General features: G+C 42.6%; 1 protein-coding gene across 1 annotated transcript in view; it reads right to left on the reverse strand.

The window, feature by feature from the left end:
• Positions 1-16435, reverse strand: part of ccdc69 (coiled-coil domain containing 69) — a 28277-nt gene extending 11842 nt beyond the window's left edge. The window contains exons 1-2 of the mRNA XM_030061708.1: positions 16304-16435; positions 4580-4646 (exon numbers count right to left, since the gene is read on the reverse strand). Coding sequence (XP_029917568.1) covers positions 4580-4646; positions 16304-16324 — 88 coding nt within the window. The 5' untranslated portion in view covers positions 16325-16435. The remainder of the gene's footprint in view (positions 1-4579; positions 4647-16303) is intronic.
• Between the last annotated feature and the right edge of the window lie 428 nt (positions 16436-16863).

Genomic DNA, 16863 nt, shown 5'->3' on the forward strand with positions numbered 1-16863 from the left:
TCACACACACACATACACACACAGACACACACACACACACACACACACACACACACACACACACAGACACAGACACAGACACACACACACACACACACACACACACACACACACAGACTAATAATCCCTGCTGGCTCTGGCTCTGACTGAGAGAAGCTGCTCAGGATTATTGACTCATGGAAAAACATCTGAGAACATCACAACTCGGTGTTTGTGATCAAACTCATGAAGCTGAGTGTTTGCTGACCAGAGGTTTTCAAAGTGGGGCTCAGGGGCCACCAGGGGTCCTTGAGGGTCCTCCAACGGTCCTCAGTCCTCAGTTTAATTTAACTGCCTGTCACAAGCTGTTCAACACAGGAAATCTGATTCAGTTTCACTGAGCTCATACTTCATTTTTTTTGGGTTAGTTTTCTGGAAAATTAAGTTTTTTTTGTTTGTTTGTTTGTTTGTTTGTTTTTTAAAATTATGTTCAGGTAATTTTTGGCTAATTATTAATAGTACTTTTAAAAGTATCATCTTTTCCCCCCATGTTTTTGAAAGAGCGTGGGGGTCCGGAGCTTCATGAGAGTCAACCTGAGGGTCAAGAACATGGAGACGTTTAAAAACCCCTGGAAGAGACGACTGTGGATAAAAGAAAAACCTTCTTTCAATATGTAACATACGGTTTTTATCATATTTTAAATTAAAAGGTCTGATTTAAAAACAACGCCTTGTTATATGTATGTTTGTGTGTCGGCAGTCATGAGCAACAACAGAATAGATTATGAATAAATGATGTACTGAGCCAGAGAAAATAGTTCCTAAAAAACAGATTCCTTTGAGACAGAAAAAAAAACTATTTCACTGATTTTCAGTTAAATATTTTTTAGTTTAAACTTCAGAACTGTAATTTTAGTAAAAGGCCTCAAGAAAAATGAAAACTGTGCTCAGAGCAGTTGGCTTGTGCACAAACTGTGAGCTGTTTGCACATGCCCACATAACTCAGATAACCTCAAGTTAAAGCAGGTGCTCATTACAGCACAGCGCTGAGCTGAGCTACTGATGTTTTTTATCATCATGTTATTCAGCTCACCTCCACCTGTCAGGGGCTACATGCAGGTTGTGGCGATTGCACCACTCAGCCAAACAGGAATCAAGCCACACTTTAGAAAGTAAAAGGGCCTTGAGGAACCTTCAGAGATTCAGACTGAAACCAGAGGGGAACCCCAGGATAAAGGATTTAAAGAACCTAAAGAAAAGCTCTGAGGCGGACAAATAAATACTGAGAGATCGAAATTCAAGTGAAGTTTTAAAAGTTCAGGCACAAGATTGATTATTAATATGCAGCTGAGAAGCATTTCCCAAAAACCACAAGCACTTGTGAGAAACTGTGTTTGCTGTGTATCTTGGTTTCGCTGCAGTGCTGAACACATTTGTCGGCTTTTTTCAGTCACGACATGTCCAGAGGTTTGCCTTTGATAAAGGCTGATTTAATTTTTTCAGATCTCTGGAGAGGACGGTCAGAGCAACACGGGACCAAGACTGACGAGTTCAGCGAGACAGCCTCTGCTTTCTCCATGAAACTGCTGAACAATTTGTAAAAAATAAATAAATAAAATAATTCATGTCTGTCGCTCTGATCTGTCAGTGTGGACGCCAAAACAAAATTGAGAGCCAACAGGAAATGAAGCCACTGGAGCGACAACATCAAAATACTTCCTACAAGTTCATGCAGCGATAATTTAACTCTGTGAAAGCAACCGACTAATTTTACTTTTCACACCAAACTGCATTTTACTGAGAAGACTGCAGTACTTTTACACTGAAGGAACATTTTACTGAGGATACTGCCGTACTTTTATACTGAAGGGACATTTTACTCAGGATACTGCCGTACTTTTATACTGAAGGGACATTTTACTCGGGATACTGCCGTACTTTAATACTGAAGGAACATTTTACTGGGGATACTGCAGTACTTTTATACTGAAGTAATATTTTAATGGGAATAGTGCTGTACTTTTACACTGAAGGAACATTTTACTGAGAAGACTGCAGTACTTTTATACTGAAGGACCATTTTACTGAGAATACTGCAGTACTTTTATACTGAAGGAACATTTTACTAAGAATACTGCAGTACTTTTATACTGAAGGACCATTTTACTGAGAATACTGCTGTACTTTTATACTGAAGGAACATTTTACTGATGATACTACAGTACTTTTACACTGAAGGAACACTTTACTAAGAATACTGCCATACTTTTATACTGAAGGAACATTTTACTGAGGATACTGCCGTACTTTTATACTGAAGGGAAATTTTTTACTGAGGATACTGCAGTACTTTGAGAATTTTCCTGAAGATACTTAAGTGCTTTTATACTGAAGTAACATTGTACTAACAATGCTGCAGTACTTTTACACTGAAAGAACATTTTACTGATGATACTGGCGTATTTTTATACTGAAAGGAAATTTTTTTACTGAGGATACTGCAGTACTTTGAGAATTTTCCTGAAGATACTGAAGTGCTTTTATACTGAAGTAACATTGTACTAACAATGCTGCAGTACTTTTACACTGAAAGAACATTTTAATGAGAATACTGCAGTACTTTTACACTGAAAGCGTATTTTAAATGCAGGACTTTATTGTATTTGTCATTGTGGTGTTTCTCTGCTGTTCAGGACTCTTAGTGGTTCTTGGTGCCACATAAATGAAGCTCTGAAGCTCTGATGGCTGATAAGAGCCTCCATGAAGCTGGTTTGGTGTGTTTGTGTGTTTTCAGGTCCAGCAGCTCGTGCCACAGCGATGAGGTGAGTCACGGGGCGTGCGGCGGCGTGTACGTACCCGTCCTGTCCTAAACCAGCGGCTGATCCCCTGCCGTTTAAACAGCACAATGCGCTCGTAAATGAGAGGAAATGAGCGGCGGGCGAGCGGCGTTCGCTGACTGCCGGGCAGCGGTGAGTCACGGCAGACCGTCCGCTCGGTCGCTGCCGTCCTAAAACTCTGACGGCTTCACTTCCCCTCTGCTGCTTATCTCGTTTATCCTGTTGAAAACTTTCCTTCTGCTGCTCGTCATCGGTTCCTCTCCTTTATCAGACCAGCAATGTTTCGCCGTTGTGCGGAGAAAAACTTGTGTCTCCAATTTTGGTTATTTTCATATTTTGGGTTCAATTACAGGATTACATGCTTCTCTATGGGCTGATGAAATCTTTTTTATTCTGGGTCTTGTGCTGATCAAACACTTTCAAAACCCCAGCAGATAAGCTGGAAAATTAATGGAAACCGACATAAACATGAAGCTGAACGGCTGACATTTTGGAGAAAACAACAATAGTGATTTGGTCCATATAATTATCAAGGTGATTCATATTTTCTGATTATGTGTCAGGTTTGGTGATTCACAAACTGAAGCTGATTCTATCGGGTAGTTGGGAATTTTTTTTACATAATTTCCAGAAAACATTTTGAAAATGAAAACACCTTCTGTTCCGTCAGTTTCCTCTTTTTTAAGAAATCATGTGATTGAAGTTTAAGTGTTAGTGACATCACTCTTCACAGGCTGAGGAGCCACTGCCGGTTTAGTTCATGTTTCTATCTGAGCTGCTCTCCACTGACCAGCCGGCCAATCACAGCAGCCATTCAATTAACATGAAAAAAAAAAAAAAAACATACATTCACAGAAAACAGCCTCAGCAGCGACACAGAGAGCCTGAACACATCACAGCGTCTGGATTTAGGCACATGGTTTGATTCACACTTTGAAAACCTTTTTTTAAAGAGCACAGGAAAATGTTCCATCTCTCTTTAAAAAAAAAAAAAAAAAAAAAAAAAACAGAAAAATACAGGCCCTTTAAATCGATGCTTTGCCTCCTAGTGGACAGAAACAGGGTCAAAGTTCATTCATCCACAAAAGCTCTGAAATGCCCCGATGCACCTGAACGCCACACTGTTTCTTTGTCTATATTCTTAACTTTATTATGTTTAATTGATTTACTCACACAGGTCTACAGGTTCATTATGGCTAACTGTTACTTCAAATGGGTTAACACACCAGGATTTGTTCCTTCTTCTTCTTCTTTTTTCACATTTTACCTAAAGTGCACTTGCCTTTCACAGCTGTCCAACATGTAAAACACCCCCTGAGCCTTTTAACTACATTTGTGAAGGCAAAGCAAACAAAACAAACAACTAAAAAAAAAAATCGGAAAATAAATCCAAACCTGCTGACAAATCTAATCTAATCTGAATCACAACTGCAGATTAAACCATTTGAAGGACGTGTGCAGCTCCGGAAACACACTCACAGTTGTTTTTTTGTTTTTTTTGTTTTTTTTTAAGTCAAAAATATTTGTGTTTCTCTTTTTTTTTTTTTTATTGTGTATTCTTCCTCACTTGTTTACCAAACATGTTTCTGAATATTGAACCACAGCAGGCCGAGGGAGAGGCGTGAGAACATGATGTGAGGAAATGTCTTGAGGTTGGAAACATTCAGCCACGCAGAAACGAGGAAACCCACAATCTGACGCACACACCACACACACACACACACACACACACACACACACACACACACACACACAGCACTCACCTCCCCCATCTCGGTGGTAGCTGGCCTCTCTCTGTCTCTTGTCGCCCTTCTTTCCTTTGCTCTTCTTCTGATAAAAGAGAGGAAGAGAAGAAGAGGAGAAGTTTTCTTATGAACTCAGTTTGTTTGCATCTCTGAGAGTCGGCCGGTCGTCATGTGAACCCAAATCTGCAGCAGCTGATTCCACTCATTCCTTCCTCCTAAAATCCCCCCAAAAACACACTTTTTTCATCTTTGAGGAAACGGCTACCGGCCGTGTGCTTTTTATTTACCGAGGAAACTCAGAGCTGAGAGATCAGAGGATGACAGCGACCTGACAGCTGAGCAACAAAAGATAAATCAAACTGCGTACGTCACTTTGACAGATAACGCTTTGCAGTGTGAATCACAGTTTTACCGGGAATACTAATTAGTGGCTCATAATCTTTTTCATTTTACACTGAAAAAAAAAATAATGATAATCTTCTTCAGTGTCTTCAGTGTGGTTTTTTTTGCATCTGGAGAACAAGATCAGCTCACATTTATGAGAAACGCACCTGTGATTTTTTGATTTTTGCTCTTGGCCATGTTGTGATTTCAATAACAATTCAACTGATTTTTCATCGTCCACATGTCTGTAGAGATATGGAGAAGGGTTTAATGGGTAATTGTAGGTCGCACAGGCTATTTTTTATTTCTACTTGGGTTGAAAATGGATTAATGTTTTATTTTATTTCTGTTTTATTGTAGTTTTGTGTGGTTTACTGGGTGTGAATGATCCAAGTCGCCCTGTGACTTTAGCTGACTGGGTTTTCTTTTCTGCTCTGCTCCACCACCAGTTTCCCTTCAAGGACAACACATTATCTTCTTGTCTGTCTGAACGCGCGAGCGGGCGCGCTGCAGACGGAGCCGCCCGCCTCAGACGGAGCCGCCCGCCTCAGACGGAGCCGCTCGCCTCGGAGCTTTCAGAGCGAGGCTGCAGGGTCCAGCCGGGCGGCGCTCTGCTGGCCTGGTGTTTGTGGGTAAACTGGAGCAGCGAGGGCCTGAGAGCGCTGCCAATCTGCCAGCTTCCCCCTGATTAGGCTTCACATGACCCAGAACACACACACACACACACACACACACACACACACACACACACACACACTTCCCCCCCGTTTCTTTCTCAAATTACATAACATAACGAGCTCACATTCAACATTTCAAAAGCTTGTTGCAGGACGGTGGGCACTGGCAAAGGCGAGGAGATTGAGTGTGTGTGTGTGTGTGTGTGTGTGTGTGTGTGTGTGTGAGCGAGCTGTGAGCTGCAGGACTGGCCTTGCACCTACATACTGACCAGACTTCACTGCATTTTAGTCGATGTGTTTCTACACTTTGATTCCTGTTTTTGTGTTTTTGTGTTTTTTTTTTTTTTGCAAATATAGCTAATAACAAATATCAGCCTACCAACAGGCAAATTCTGGCACACACACACACACACACACACACACACGGGAAGTCCTCCTAGTTCACTAAATTGAACTAAATGAACTAAATGAGCTACAGGCTGCAAACCTGAGTGTTTATTGTCAGTTTGGTTTGTTTGTTCCTGTCGCCTCAGAAAAGACGACAGATTTACCACGCAGCTGGATTTTACATCACACACACACACACTCACACAGCTCACTGCATTGCCACACACACACACACACACACACACACACACACACACACAGCTCACTGCATTGCCACACACACACACACACACACAGGCATAGAAGTATAACTCCCCTACACACAAGTTGCAAAAGAACCAAACCATCACACCCAACACAAACACACACACACACTACCCACAAGAGCTTACTGTACTGCCACACACACACACACACACACACACTGCACAATAGCACTCTGGCCAAACAATCACGCCCTGGGACTGAGAGCATGCGCACACACACACACACACACACACACACACACACAGGCCCGGCCCGCTGTATAAACACTTGTAAACACTGCGCAGCAAACCGGACTGGATCTTTATTTAAACACGGAGCCTCAGACGGGACGAAGCCCCGCGCTCGCCTCAGGACGCCGAGCACGGCGACGGGAGGAGCACGCCGCCCTCCTCACTTCAAACACCGTAAATCAGCGGCCGGCGCCTCGTCTGCCTGCACACCGAGGAGGAGGAGGAGGAGGAGGAGGAAGAGGAGGAGGAGGAGGAGGAGGACGATTCTGCTTACAGAATCGTCCCTCAAAGGCAGGAGGAAGCTCATTGGCTGATTTAACTGAGAGGGGCGGAGCCAAGGAGCCACAGCTTTTCCTCTGCAGTAACAATGAGAACACACTGAGAGCAAAACTCCAACATCTCCGTTAAATCTGAAGTTCAAGAGATGATTTCACCCTGCAGACACACATCTGGGATCCGGAGCCGAGTCTCTGCAGGTCACACCATCAGTCGATTAAAATCAGTAAAAAGGAAATTAATTCATTTTATTTTTACCTGAAAACTAGTGGTGCAAAACCAAACCATGACAAAGTGAACTGCTCAGACTTAATGTTTTTATTGTTTATCGAGTAAAATCGACAAACATCATCTGAGTCCAGCTTCACTGAGACCGTCTTCCTTTTCTCTGTTCACATCTTTATCAAATTAATACCTGGAGTTTTTTTCAGCTGCTGCTCAGACTGAGGGAGACAACTATTTTTCACACTTTACACACTAAATTATTAATTAAGACAGTTCAACAACAATAATCATTCACATTCCTGTTTGTCTTCTCTGGTTTTATAAATACCTGCTGATTCTGAGTCTGTGTGTGTTTCTGTGCACCACTGAGGAACATCCCTTCCTGTTTCACATTTTACATTTTACACTTCACATGTGGACGGACTGAAGTGATTTAATTTAATAACTTTGCTTAAGGTTTTTTTTTTTGTTTTTTTGTCCTCGGTGAAACAAGAAAACACAGCAACTACAAAGTCATGACGAATGAAACTGGATGCAAATGTTGCTTTTCATATGAAAAACAGAATTGCTTTCCATCACACACACTCTCTCTCTTTCACTCTCTCTCACACTCATACTCACACACACACACACACTTGTGAGGACATTCCTTTGACCTCGCTCTCCTTCTCTTCAGGTTTTGAAAACGGACTGAACACATCACTGTCTTTGTTTTGGGGGATTTTCCAAAAGACTTCAAGGATGGACATACAAGGACATCTCACTCACACACACACACACACACACACACACACACACACACACACACACACACAGAAAATCTCAACTGCATGACAGAACACACGCTCTGTCTCAGGCTTCGTGCAGAATCTGCTCTGCAGGTTTGAACTCCAACATTTTTGCTCCTACGTGCCAAAAGTCTCACGTTTTTTCACCTGAAGAAAGACGAGTCCAACATGTGCGACTCTTCCTCGCTCACACAAACACAGAGAGGAGCAGAGAGGAGCGGGTCTGAACTCACCACGTCACTGCCTCCCAACACCTGCCACTCATTGAGAAGAGGAAATTAATCACAAAGAGCGCGGTTTTGTTAAAAGCCCAAAGCCACAGCTCGGAGTCATCTAATGAGCCGGCTCCGACTCTTCATGTGGCCGCGGCCGAGCGCCTCCACCACACAGAAAACAGCCGGCGTATCAAAGGCAAAAACACTGCGGCTCAGCCAGGGGATATCACAGGAGCCGACGACATTCTGATTCTCCTTTACTACCAAACCCCGAGCCTTTAATGTCGCGACAGCAGGAGAATTAAACGCTCACTTTGACTCCGTTAAACCTCCGTTAGGATGAAATTCAAACTGCTCAGGAGAACTTTGTTCAATTAAAACTGCAGCAGGTCACATCAAACTTTCTTCAGTCGTGTTCCCGCTTTGACTTTTTGTTCCATTTTCGGCATTTTTTTTTTGTTTTTTTTGCAGGTCAGAGTGAACTAACGTCCTCGCTCGACGACCACGGCCGCAGATTTAAAGCACAAACACACATCTGACTCCTTCAGGAGACCCAGAGGGAGAACTGAAGATAAAATGTGGTTTATCAAACTTAAACAAATCTCACGTAGCCCCTGCAGTACTCCACTGTGCCCCTAGGAGGACGCGGACCCCCGTTTGAGAACCGTCCCATAAAAAGGTTCCCTCTGTTTCCATGCAGATGTTCAGAGAGCAGGAACCAAACTAAACAGAGCTAATACGACTTTACGAGAGGAAATGTACCTCCCTGCTGTCAGTCTTTGGGGTACCACAGAATTTAATTTGATCTCTTTTCTTAAATCAAGTGAGTTCTATTTGTGTGTGTGTGTGTGTGTGTGTGTGTGTGTGTGTTGCTGTGTGTTTATGTTTACACTCAGTGCCACTTTATCAGGTCCAGCTGTCCAGTTTAATGCAGTTCAATGCAACATAAATTCTGCCTTTTAACAAAGTTTATAATGTTCAGTTTGTGTTGACATTGTGCAGAACGTGTCAGTTTAATTCTGTGTTTCTTACTGAGGTTGTAGTTTGCAGAGGTCTGCTAGTGGACTGCATTATACTGAGAAGGTGCTTCCAATTTTTTGTCCCTCCCTTTTTATATACATGAGGGGGACAGAATATTGGAAACAGCAACAACATAGAAGTGAATGAACACCTCTGTTACCGTGACAACAAGAAAAGCTGAGCATTACAGGCAGCAGGAAGGGAAACTTTATGGCACAACAGTTGGATTAGATTAGATTACATTGTGCAGGTGGAGCTGATAAAGTGACACTGAGTGTGTATCGGCTGATATGCTGATACTGGAACTCCCTAATATCAGTATCGGCCCCAAAACTCGACTATCGGCTGGGCTCTGATGATGACGAGTGTATTCTGCGTCATCCTGTGTCGTGTTCAAACCGGCTGCTTTGTAGACGCTGGTCGACAGCTTATTTTCACTGATGGCTGATCAATTTTGTCTTCAATTAAATGCTGAATAATTCAGTGTATAAAGTGTGAAAAACAATGACAAGAGAACGACATGGGAGGTGATCAGAGCCCAAACTGATCTACTCAAACCTCCTCCTCAGTCTGACCCAGAAGGACAGACGATCTCTGCATCTTAGTGACCTCAGCCAACAAATAAAACAAAAAAAACCTGCTGCTCTAAACCTCGAGTGTGTCCTCGTCCCTCCACACAGTTCTGTACGTGTTGAGAGGGGAGAAACGTGTCCTGACTCACTGAAACACCGAGGGAACAGCAGCAACGACATAAGCGTTTCCTCTGAGTGGGAAACAGCATTAAAACCACGACGTGATGCCAGAAACCTCCACCTTAAGTCACCTAGTCCGACCTTCAGGCTTCAAATCTTGTTTTTCTTCCAACAAGTTTTTTTTTTAAAAAAATGACATAATCCCACTTGTTTCCAACTCTAATCAACCTGTTTCTGGAAGTTTCTTGAATCAAGTGTCATTTTCTTGCTCCTAGTGGCTGATCTGCCTCATTCTGCTTGTTTCAACAGTTTTATTCTCGTTCCCAGAAAACAAGTGAAACTGCACCGGAAACAACTGGGATTATCTCATCCTGCTGGTGGATTCTGAACCGTGTTTGAGGAAAACCAGGATTTTCACTCTGCAGATGTGACTAAATGACTAAAGATGTGTTTTTTTTTTTTAACGTCCCTGCCCCCGTCTCTCTCGGGTCGTGTCTGTCTCTCTGCTTCACACGTCTCCAGTTGTCCCTGCCAGCCGACAGATGGTTTGCTGATCAGCAGCGAGAGGTTACAGTTTTCCACAGGCCGCCTGAACGCACCGTCTGCGTCTGCGCAGGCCGGGCGGCGAGTTCACGTCTTCTTTCACGAACATGAGAGAAACATGACAAAACACAAACTGAGCAGGAAAAATGTTGGGGAAATGCGGCTCAGCCAGTCAGAGATACAGTCTGAAACCTGATTTACTCAATAAAAGGTTTATTTTAGCCGCTTGGTCCGGCCGGTTTGTCCCGTTTTGATGTTTCCTGTCATGTGACCGGGATCAGATGTTTTCTAATGACTAAAAACAACTAAAAAAGACACGCCAAGTCGCATTTTTCTGCTTCCCATCTTAGTCCAGTCATTTTATGAAAAAATTATTCTGTTTACACATGCATATCACACATTATCTGATTTGATATGCGCTAATAAGGAATAAAAGGAATAAATTAAAAGGTTACTATATATATAATAACCTTTTAATTTACTGTTTAAATGTCTCTTCTGGCATTTATTCCTTATATTCCTTATTAGCGCATATCAAATCAGATAATGTGTGATATGCATGTGTAAACAGAATAATTCAAAGAACTTGTAATTGACTTTTTTTCTTGTCTTTGTGTGTGTAATCAACTTGTGAATTTTTATAGTGATATCTGAAAGTAAAATTTTGAACCCCTTTCCCCTGTGTGTTAAAAACAGTGTTTTTTGGTAATTTGTGGTCATAAATAGGTGATTTTCAAAACTTTCCACCAATGGGATTCCTTGGGACTTTCTTCCCCTCACTCAGGACAAACTGAGGATCCAAAATCAGTTGAGTTTGCTTCTCTTGCAATTTGTCCTAGGTTGACCCCAATTTAGGCCTAAAATTACTGGACTATCTGGACCAAACAAGACACGACCTCGCTCGGCCACGATGTCAGGTCAACGTTGCCATGACAACGAGCCTGACATCATCCAAGCGAGCCGGACGTTGTGATGCACGACAAGACGGGAATCAAGCTCAATTAATGCAAAACTGGAACCACAAGCAGCGCTGAAACCAACCAGATGTGGTCGCCCACAGCTACAGACGACACACACACACACACACACACACACACACACACGAGCTGCAGTCTAATTAAAACAGCAGCAGAATGTAGGCGAGCGTTTACTGTGAAAAGTTTATTTCTGACCACAGGTTAGAAACAGAACTGAAACTTCAGCTCATCACTGATCCAGTTCGATTCACGAGTCAGCGATGCGATTCAAGTTCAGAGAGATTTTCATGTTAGGAATCATCCAGTTCATGAACCTCGATTCAAATCTACAGTTTGATTCTTCCAGCCAAAATATTATGTAATGTTTCTATTTTCTTTTTATTTATTTTCCTTCTGTGAAAAAAGTAAACAGAATCCTTTAAAACATTTATTCTTTTAATAAAAATGGACATAAAGGATCAACACCGTGTTAAGATTTTTTTTTTCAGTTTCAAAAGAATTCAGGCTGCAGTCAGAGCCATTCATTCTGTTTGTATCTTTTAGCAAATCATAATTTATAATGGATGCATCACTGTAAAGGTATAATCATGTGACCGCTGTTTGAATTCAATCAGGATTTATTTCCACGCGGACGCGCAGGCTCGGCTGGTCATGGCGGCTTCATGGCTCCAAAGTTGCAAATAAACTCTCGCACACTCACATACATCTGACGAGACATTTCGATGTGACACCTTCACCAGGGAAATGTTTTTTTTAATCTATTTCGTCCCTTTCTTACGCTCGTATCTCAAGAAACAGACGTGCCGACTGTGTTTCTATTCTGAGATTCGTGGCTCCAAAGTGAAAAGTCATGTGAGAGCAGAGAGAGCTCACACTCAGAGAATCCAGACCAAACTTTCTGTCACATTTTCTTTGCACCTTTTTTTTTTTGGTTTTTGGGCCCTGGACATTTTCCGCTCCTCCGGCCTCTGAATCAAAGTTGTCTCTCGTTGCTGAGTCACGTCTCGTTAGGTTTCTGTGAACGAGTTTTCTCTCAAAGTTTCCCAATTAGCGACGGGTGCGCTCCATTTGGACATCTTATGTAGCTGCATGGGTGGAGCAAAAACTTAAACAGGAGTGTGGCTGTAGCTGCGCAAACAAACAAGAAAAGAAGCTTTATTGGCTCTTCATCAACGGCAAACTTCACGATAATATTGGTTGATATCAGCTTCAAAATGAAATATCGGTATCGGTCAGAAATAGAACGTTCTGCCAATATGACTTGCAGATCTGTGACCTGGGTCAGATCGGGCCTGGCTGTGGCTGTTGCATCATCCAAACCTGTTTCAGCAGGATGAATCTCACAGTTTCCTTTGAGAGAAAATGTTACATAACCCGAGCTGAAGTGGATTTCTTGTTTTGCCCAGTGACATTATGAAAAGCATTGTGTTTTATGCCTTCACAATAAGAGCAGGCATTATTAAAATGTGGATCCCACTACAGGAGAGACTTGATTTCTGCAATCAGGTGGAAAAGAAATCTGATCTCTGCAATCAGGTGGAAAAGAAATATCTGTGCATATATATCACTATTGGCCAGAAGAGCTGGAAAATAAAAATCCTCTTTGTGCTTCAACAACAACCTCATCTTGATTTCTCTAGAACGTGCAGCGTCGGGCCGGCTGCCTCGTGCTCAGCTCTCTGTCCAGTTTGTTGTTTCTGCCTCTGACATTTTAACCGGGAGCTGTTTCTCCCCGTCAGTCGGGACGATGTTTCTGGGTCAGGATGTGAGACCAGAGGTCGTCTGGGACTCCCAACGCTGCAGCATCAAGATAATCACATCAGTTTTAAAAGCTGCGTTACTGTAAAGTGACACAACTTCCTGAGCGTATCCGACTCTTGCAGCTGCTCTGTTATTTGTCTTGATCATCATGTCTGCATTACTGATTACTTTTTATCAAACACCTTGTGCATAAATATCTTACAAAAGCACCAGCAGTCATCGCTAAAATACTGTTACAATATTGATATCACGGTATTCGGTGGAGCTTCACATCGTGATGCTGTGGGTCTGTGTTTGGGTCCCATGTGGGTTTTCAGTGGCAGAGCAGCTGAAGGCTGATATATAACTCCGATGTTGTTTTGCATCTAATAAAATACAACAATTCAACAACAAGTGAAACACAAAACTGCTGAACTTAAATGAGCTTTAACACTAAAGTTCCTGGCTGCTTTGTTTCTGTTTGCTTAAGTAGATCTGCACTCTGTCTGCTGTGCGTTCATTTTAAATGTAAAAAAAAAACAAAACTATATATCAACTAAATAAACGTCCACAATGTAATCGGCCAACTGATTAACGGATCCATCTGCACTTGGTGTTATTTCTGCTCGCTGCGCTCTCTCACACCAGGCGCTGCTGACAGTCGATGTCGCTGTAAACAGACGAGTGGAGGAGCGATCAGCTGATAAAAAGCTGCAGACTGAGGCTCTTCAGAGGAAAAGCTGCGGTTTGTTTTTATCGTGCAGCTGCTTCATCCTGCATGAAGCTCGAGGAGACGTCACCGTTTAAAAACTCAAAGTGTCTTAACGAGGTTTCCTCCAGCCTCACCGCTTCCTCTCCAGCTGAAGAACTATGTATCAACACTGATAAATAAAAAAAAATGCTTCTTCAAGAAGTAGGTATGCATGTTATGTATACATATATTTATTTATTTGCCGATATCTGATATGGCAATAACTTCAAACGGGTCAATTGTCAACGCAGGTATTGCACATATTTTTTTTCCCTCCAACTTGCAGAAAACATCAAGTCTCTCCTCTAGTGGGATTAACACTTTATTATGCCTGCTCTTATTGTGAAGGCTCACTGGCAGATGCAGAAATAAAATACAATGCTTTCCATGATGCACACATTCACAGGAACATTGGGCTTTTAGGGAGAATTAAAGCGTAGTCTTATCGGCCTGTCATATCACCAGAAATGATCACTGATGACGTGGAAACTGTGATAAAACAGGTCCTGAGGGAACAGTTCACAGTTTTGTTTTGTCTGTGTGTTCCCAGCATCAGGCTGCAGTTCAGCTACAGCGGTAATCAATCACAGCTCTGACCTCTGACCTCTGGACGGGCACAGCCTCCCCTCAGGGCAGCTCATCACCGGCAGCCCAACGCCGACAGATGATTATTTCACGTGCGTCTCGTCCAGCCCGATCACCTGAGGCGGCTGATCGGCCCGTAAGCTGCACTGATATAAATACCAGGCAGGAATCTATTCTGGGCCAAACAAAGATTTGCTCGGCTGGCGGATTATGCAACAGGCTGCAAAACTGCTGCTGCTGCTACCGACAGACAGACAGGCTCTGGTGGTAATGCAGCTGCGTTTTCTGGGCCTGATTCAGTCTGTTCTGCATCGAAACCCGATTATTACCATTATTGTTATCATCATGATTATTATTCTGTCTGCGCAGGAGAGAAAATTAAAGGGAAAAACGTCTGTGATCCAGCAGTTACTTGGTGAATTATTACTGTCTCAGTGAAGCCACATTACCCTCAACCTGCCTCACCTTCTTCTGGCAATTTCCTACATTTCCCAGAATGCCTTATGCCCCTTACTCAAACCCCCAAACCTGTCCTGCAGCAGTGCATTCTGATCCATGTGCTGCTACTGTATGGTTGTTGAACGTCGGTGCAAAAAGGCAGCTCTGGCAAGAAGAAGCTCTCTGATTTAATCGATTTTTGTTAAATCGATGGACCGGTTTACAGTACAGGTATTGGTATCATATGAAACTAGATGACTCAAGGAATCCACTGGTGCTAAGAAGGTCATGCCAGGTTGTCTGCAAGGGGAATAAATAAAGTTTGGCTTAATCTTGGCGAGGGAAAACCTGGCATGGCTGTTTCCAGTGGGGTCCCTTGACCTTTGACCTCGAGATATCCGAATGAAAATAGGTTGCCTGGGCATGCACGGCTCTCGCCTTCATGAAACTTTACAGCCACAAACTTGAAAATCATTCAAAAATCAAAAATGGCAATAAATCAAATGACATCAAATCGGCACCCAAGTGTCCTGATATCCAGCCCTGCTTTCTGTGCATCACCTCAACGTGCCGCTCACTTCTGGGTCAAAACAACACGTAGGGCCCCCAGTGGCCCCCAGACCACGATTTGGGAACCGCTGCCCTGTCATTTTCTATCAATAACTCTGTGAAAAGGAATCGGTGTCAAAGTTCAGCCTCACTGCCTCATGAAGTTTAACTACATGAATGAAAGACTCCACTTTATGATTAATTTTTTAGGAGGATATCATAAAAAAAAAAATCCCAACAGGGCTATGAGCTCTGGTGAGCTGGTAGGAGATAATATCATCATTTAATGCAGTGAAGTCACTCTAAACTCACTGCTGAGCCAAAGACATGCTGTAGGTTACCATAGGCTTATTATAGGGAGATTATAGTGACATGTGAGGCATTAAAAATATCATAAACTAGAATAAAGTCGCTATAAACTCACTCACACTATAACTCCCAGTGGAAATATTATATTATAGTGACAGCAGAGGACAGAAATAGCTGCAGTGAAGTCAGTCTAAACTCACCGCCGGGTCCCATACAAACAGTGCAGCAGTATTATAGTGATTTCTGGTTGCAGCCGCCGTGGGAAGCGACACAAATCGAAAGAGGGTGCAAGATTGGAAACAGATGTTGTGAAAGAAAAGAGGAAAGAAAAAACAACAAAACCAAAAAAAAAAAAAAAAAAGTCCTGGATGTGTTCATATCAACATTTTATATTTCTGATGCAGAAGCAGAGCCGCTTCTTGGGCGCAAACTCGCCACGATTTTCCGATTAATCGAGTCAAAAAACATGAAACTTTAAAAAACACACGCGATAACTAAGATTGATTATGTGCGGGTCACGTTTGCCTCACTGCGACAATAGCAGCTGCCCGGCCGCCTGCTAATTAACTTCCCCAATCTGCAGCTCCGGGCTCCAACTTTCACCAAACTCTACTCTGATTCTACTCGGATTCTACTTTTCCGTGTGTTTTGGGGGTTTTAAGTCGTGTGTTCCGCGGCGCCGGGCTCACCTTGCTGTGGCTGCAGCCCATTCCTCCGCTCCGGCTCCGCGTCCCTCTGTTGACAACTTTCAAACCGGCCGACAAACTCCACGAACTCCCCGCTGCCGCCGCCGCTTCTGCAGGAGTCCCTGAACGCACCGCTTCCTCCGACCTTGGGGGCGGGGCCTGCTGCCGCTGCTGCGTTCAGGTGCTCGGCCTGAGCTCCGACATCCAAGAGTAAATACAACCCGTGTGATTTTGTTCAACAGGGGAAAAAATGCATTTAGCTCTAACATGTTGTAGCATGAGTCCAAATTTATCATTAAAGAGAAATAAGACATAAAATAAAATAAAAAAAACTTTAAAAATCTATTTTTAAAGGCATCTAGATATACTGACATAGACATAGATATAGCTATAGATAGATATAGATTTGATTTTTTTAAATTATATTCTAGAGTATTCAGCATCAAAACAACTGTCTAAGCTGATATTTTTGTGACCTATAACTGAGAATTTTTTCACATTGACCAAATTAAAAAAAAAAATCTTGTCAGTCAACAGTCATTGCTTATATGATATATTTAGGT

The sequence above is a fragment of the Myripristis murdjan genome, chromosome 10 (genome assembly GCF_902150065.1).
Source record: "Myripristis murdjan chromosome 10, fMyrMur1.1, whole genome shotgun sequence".
Classification (NCBI taxonomy): Eukaryota; Metazoa; Chordata; class Actinopteri; order Holocentriformes; family Holocentridae; genus Myripristis; species Myripristis murdjan.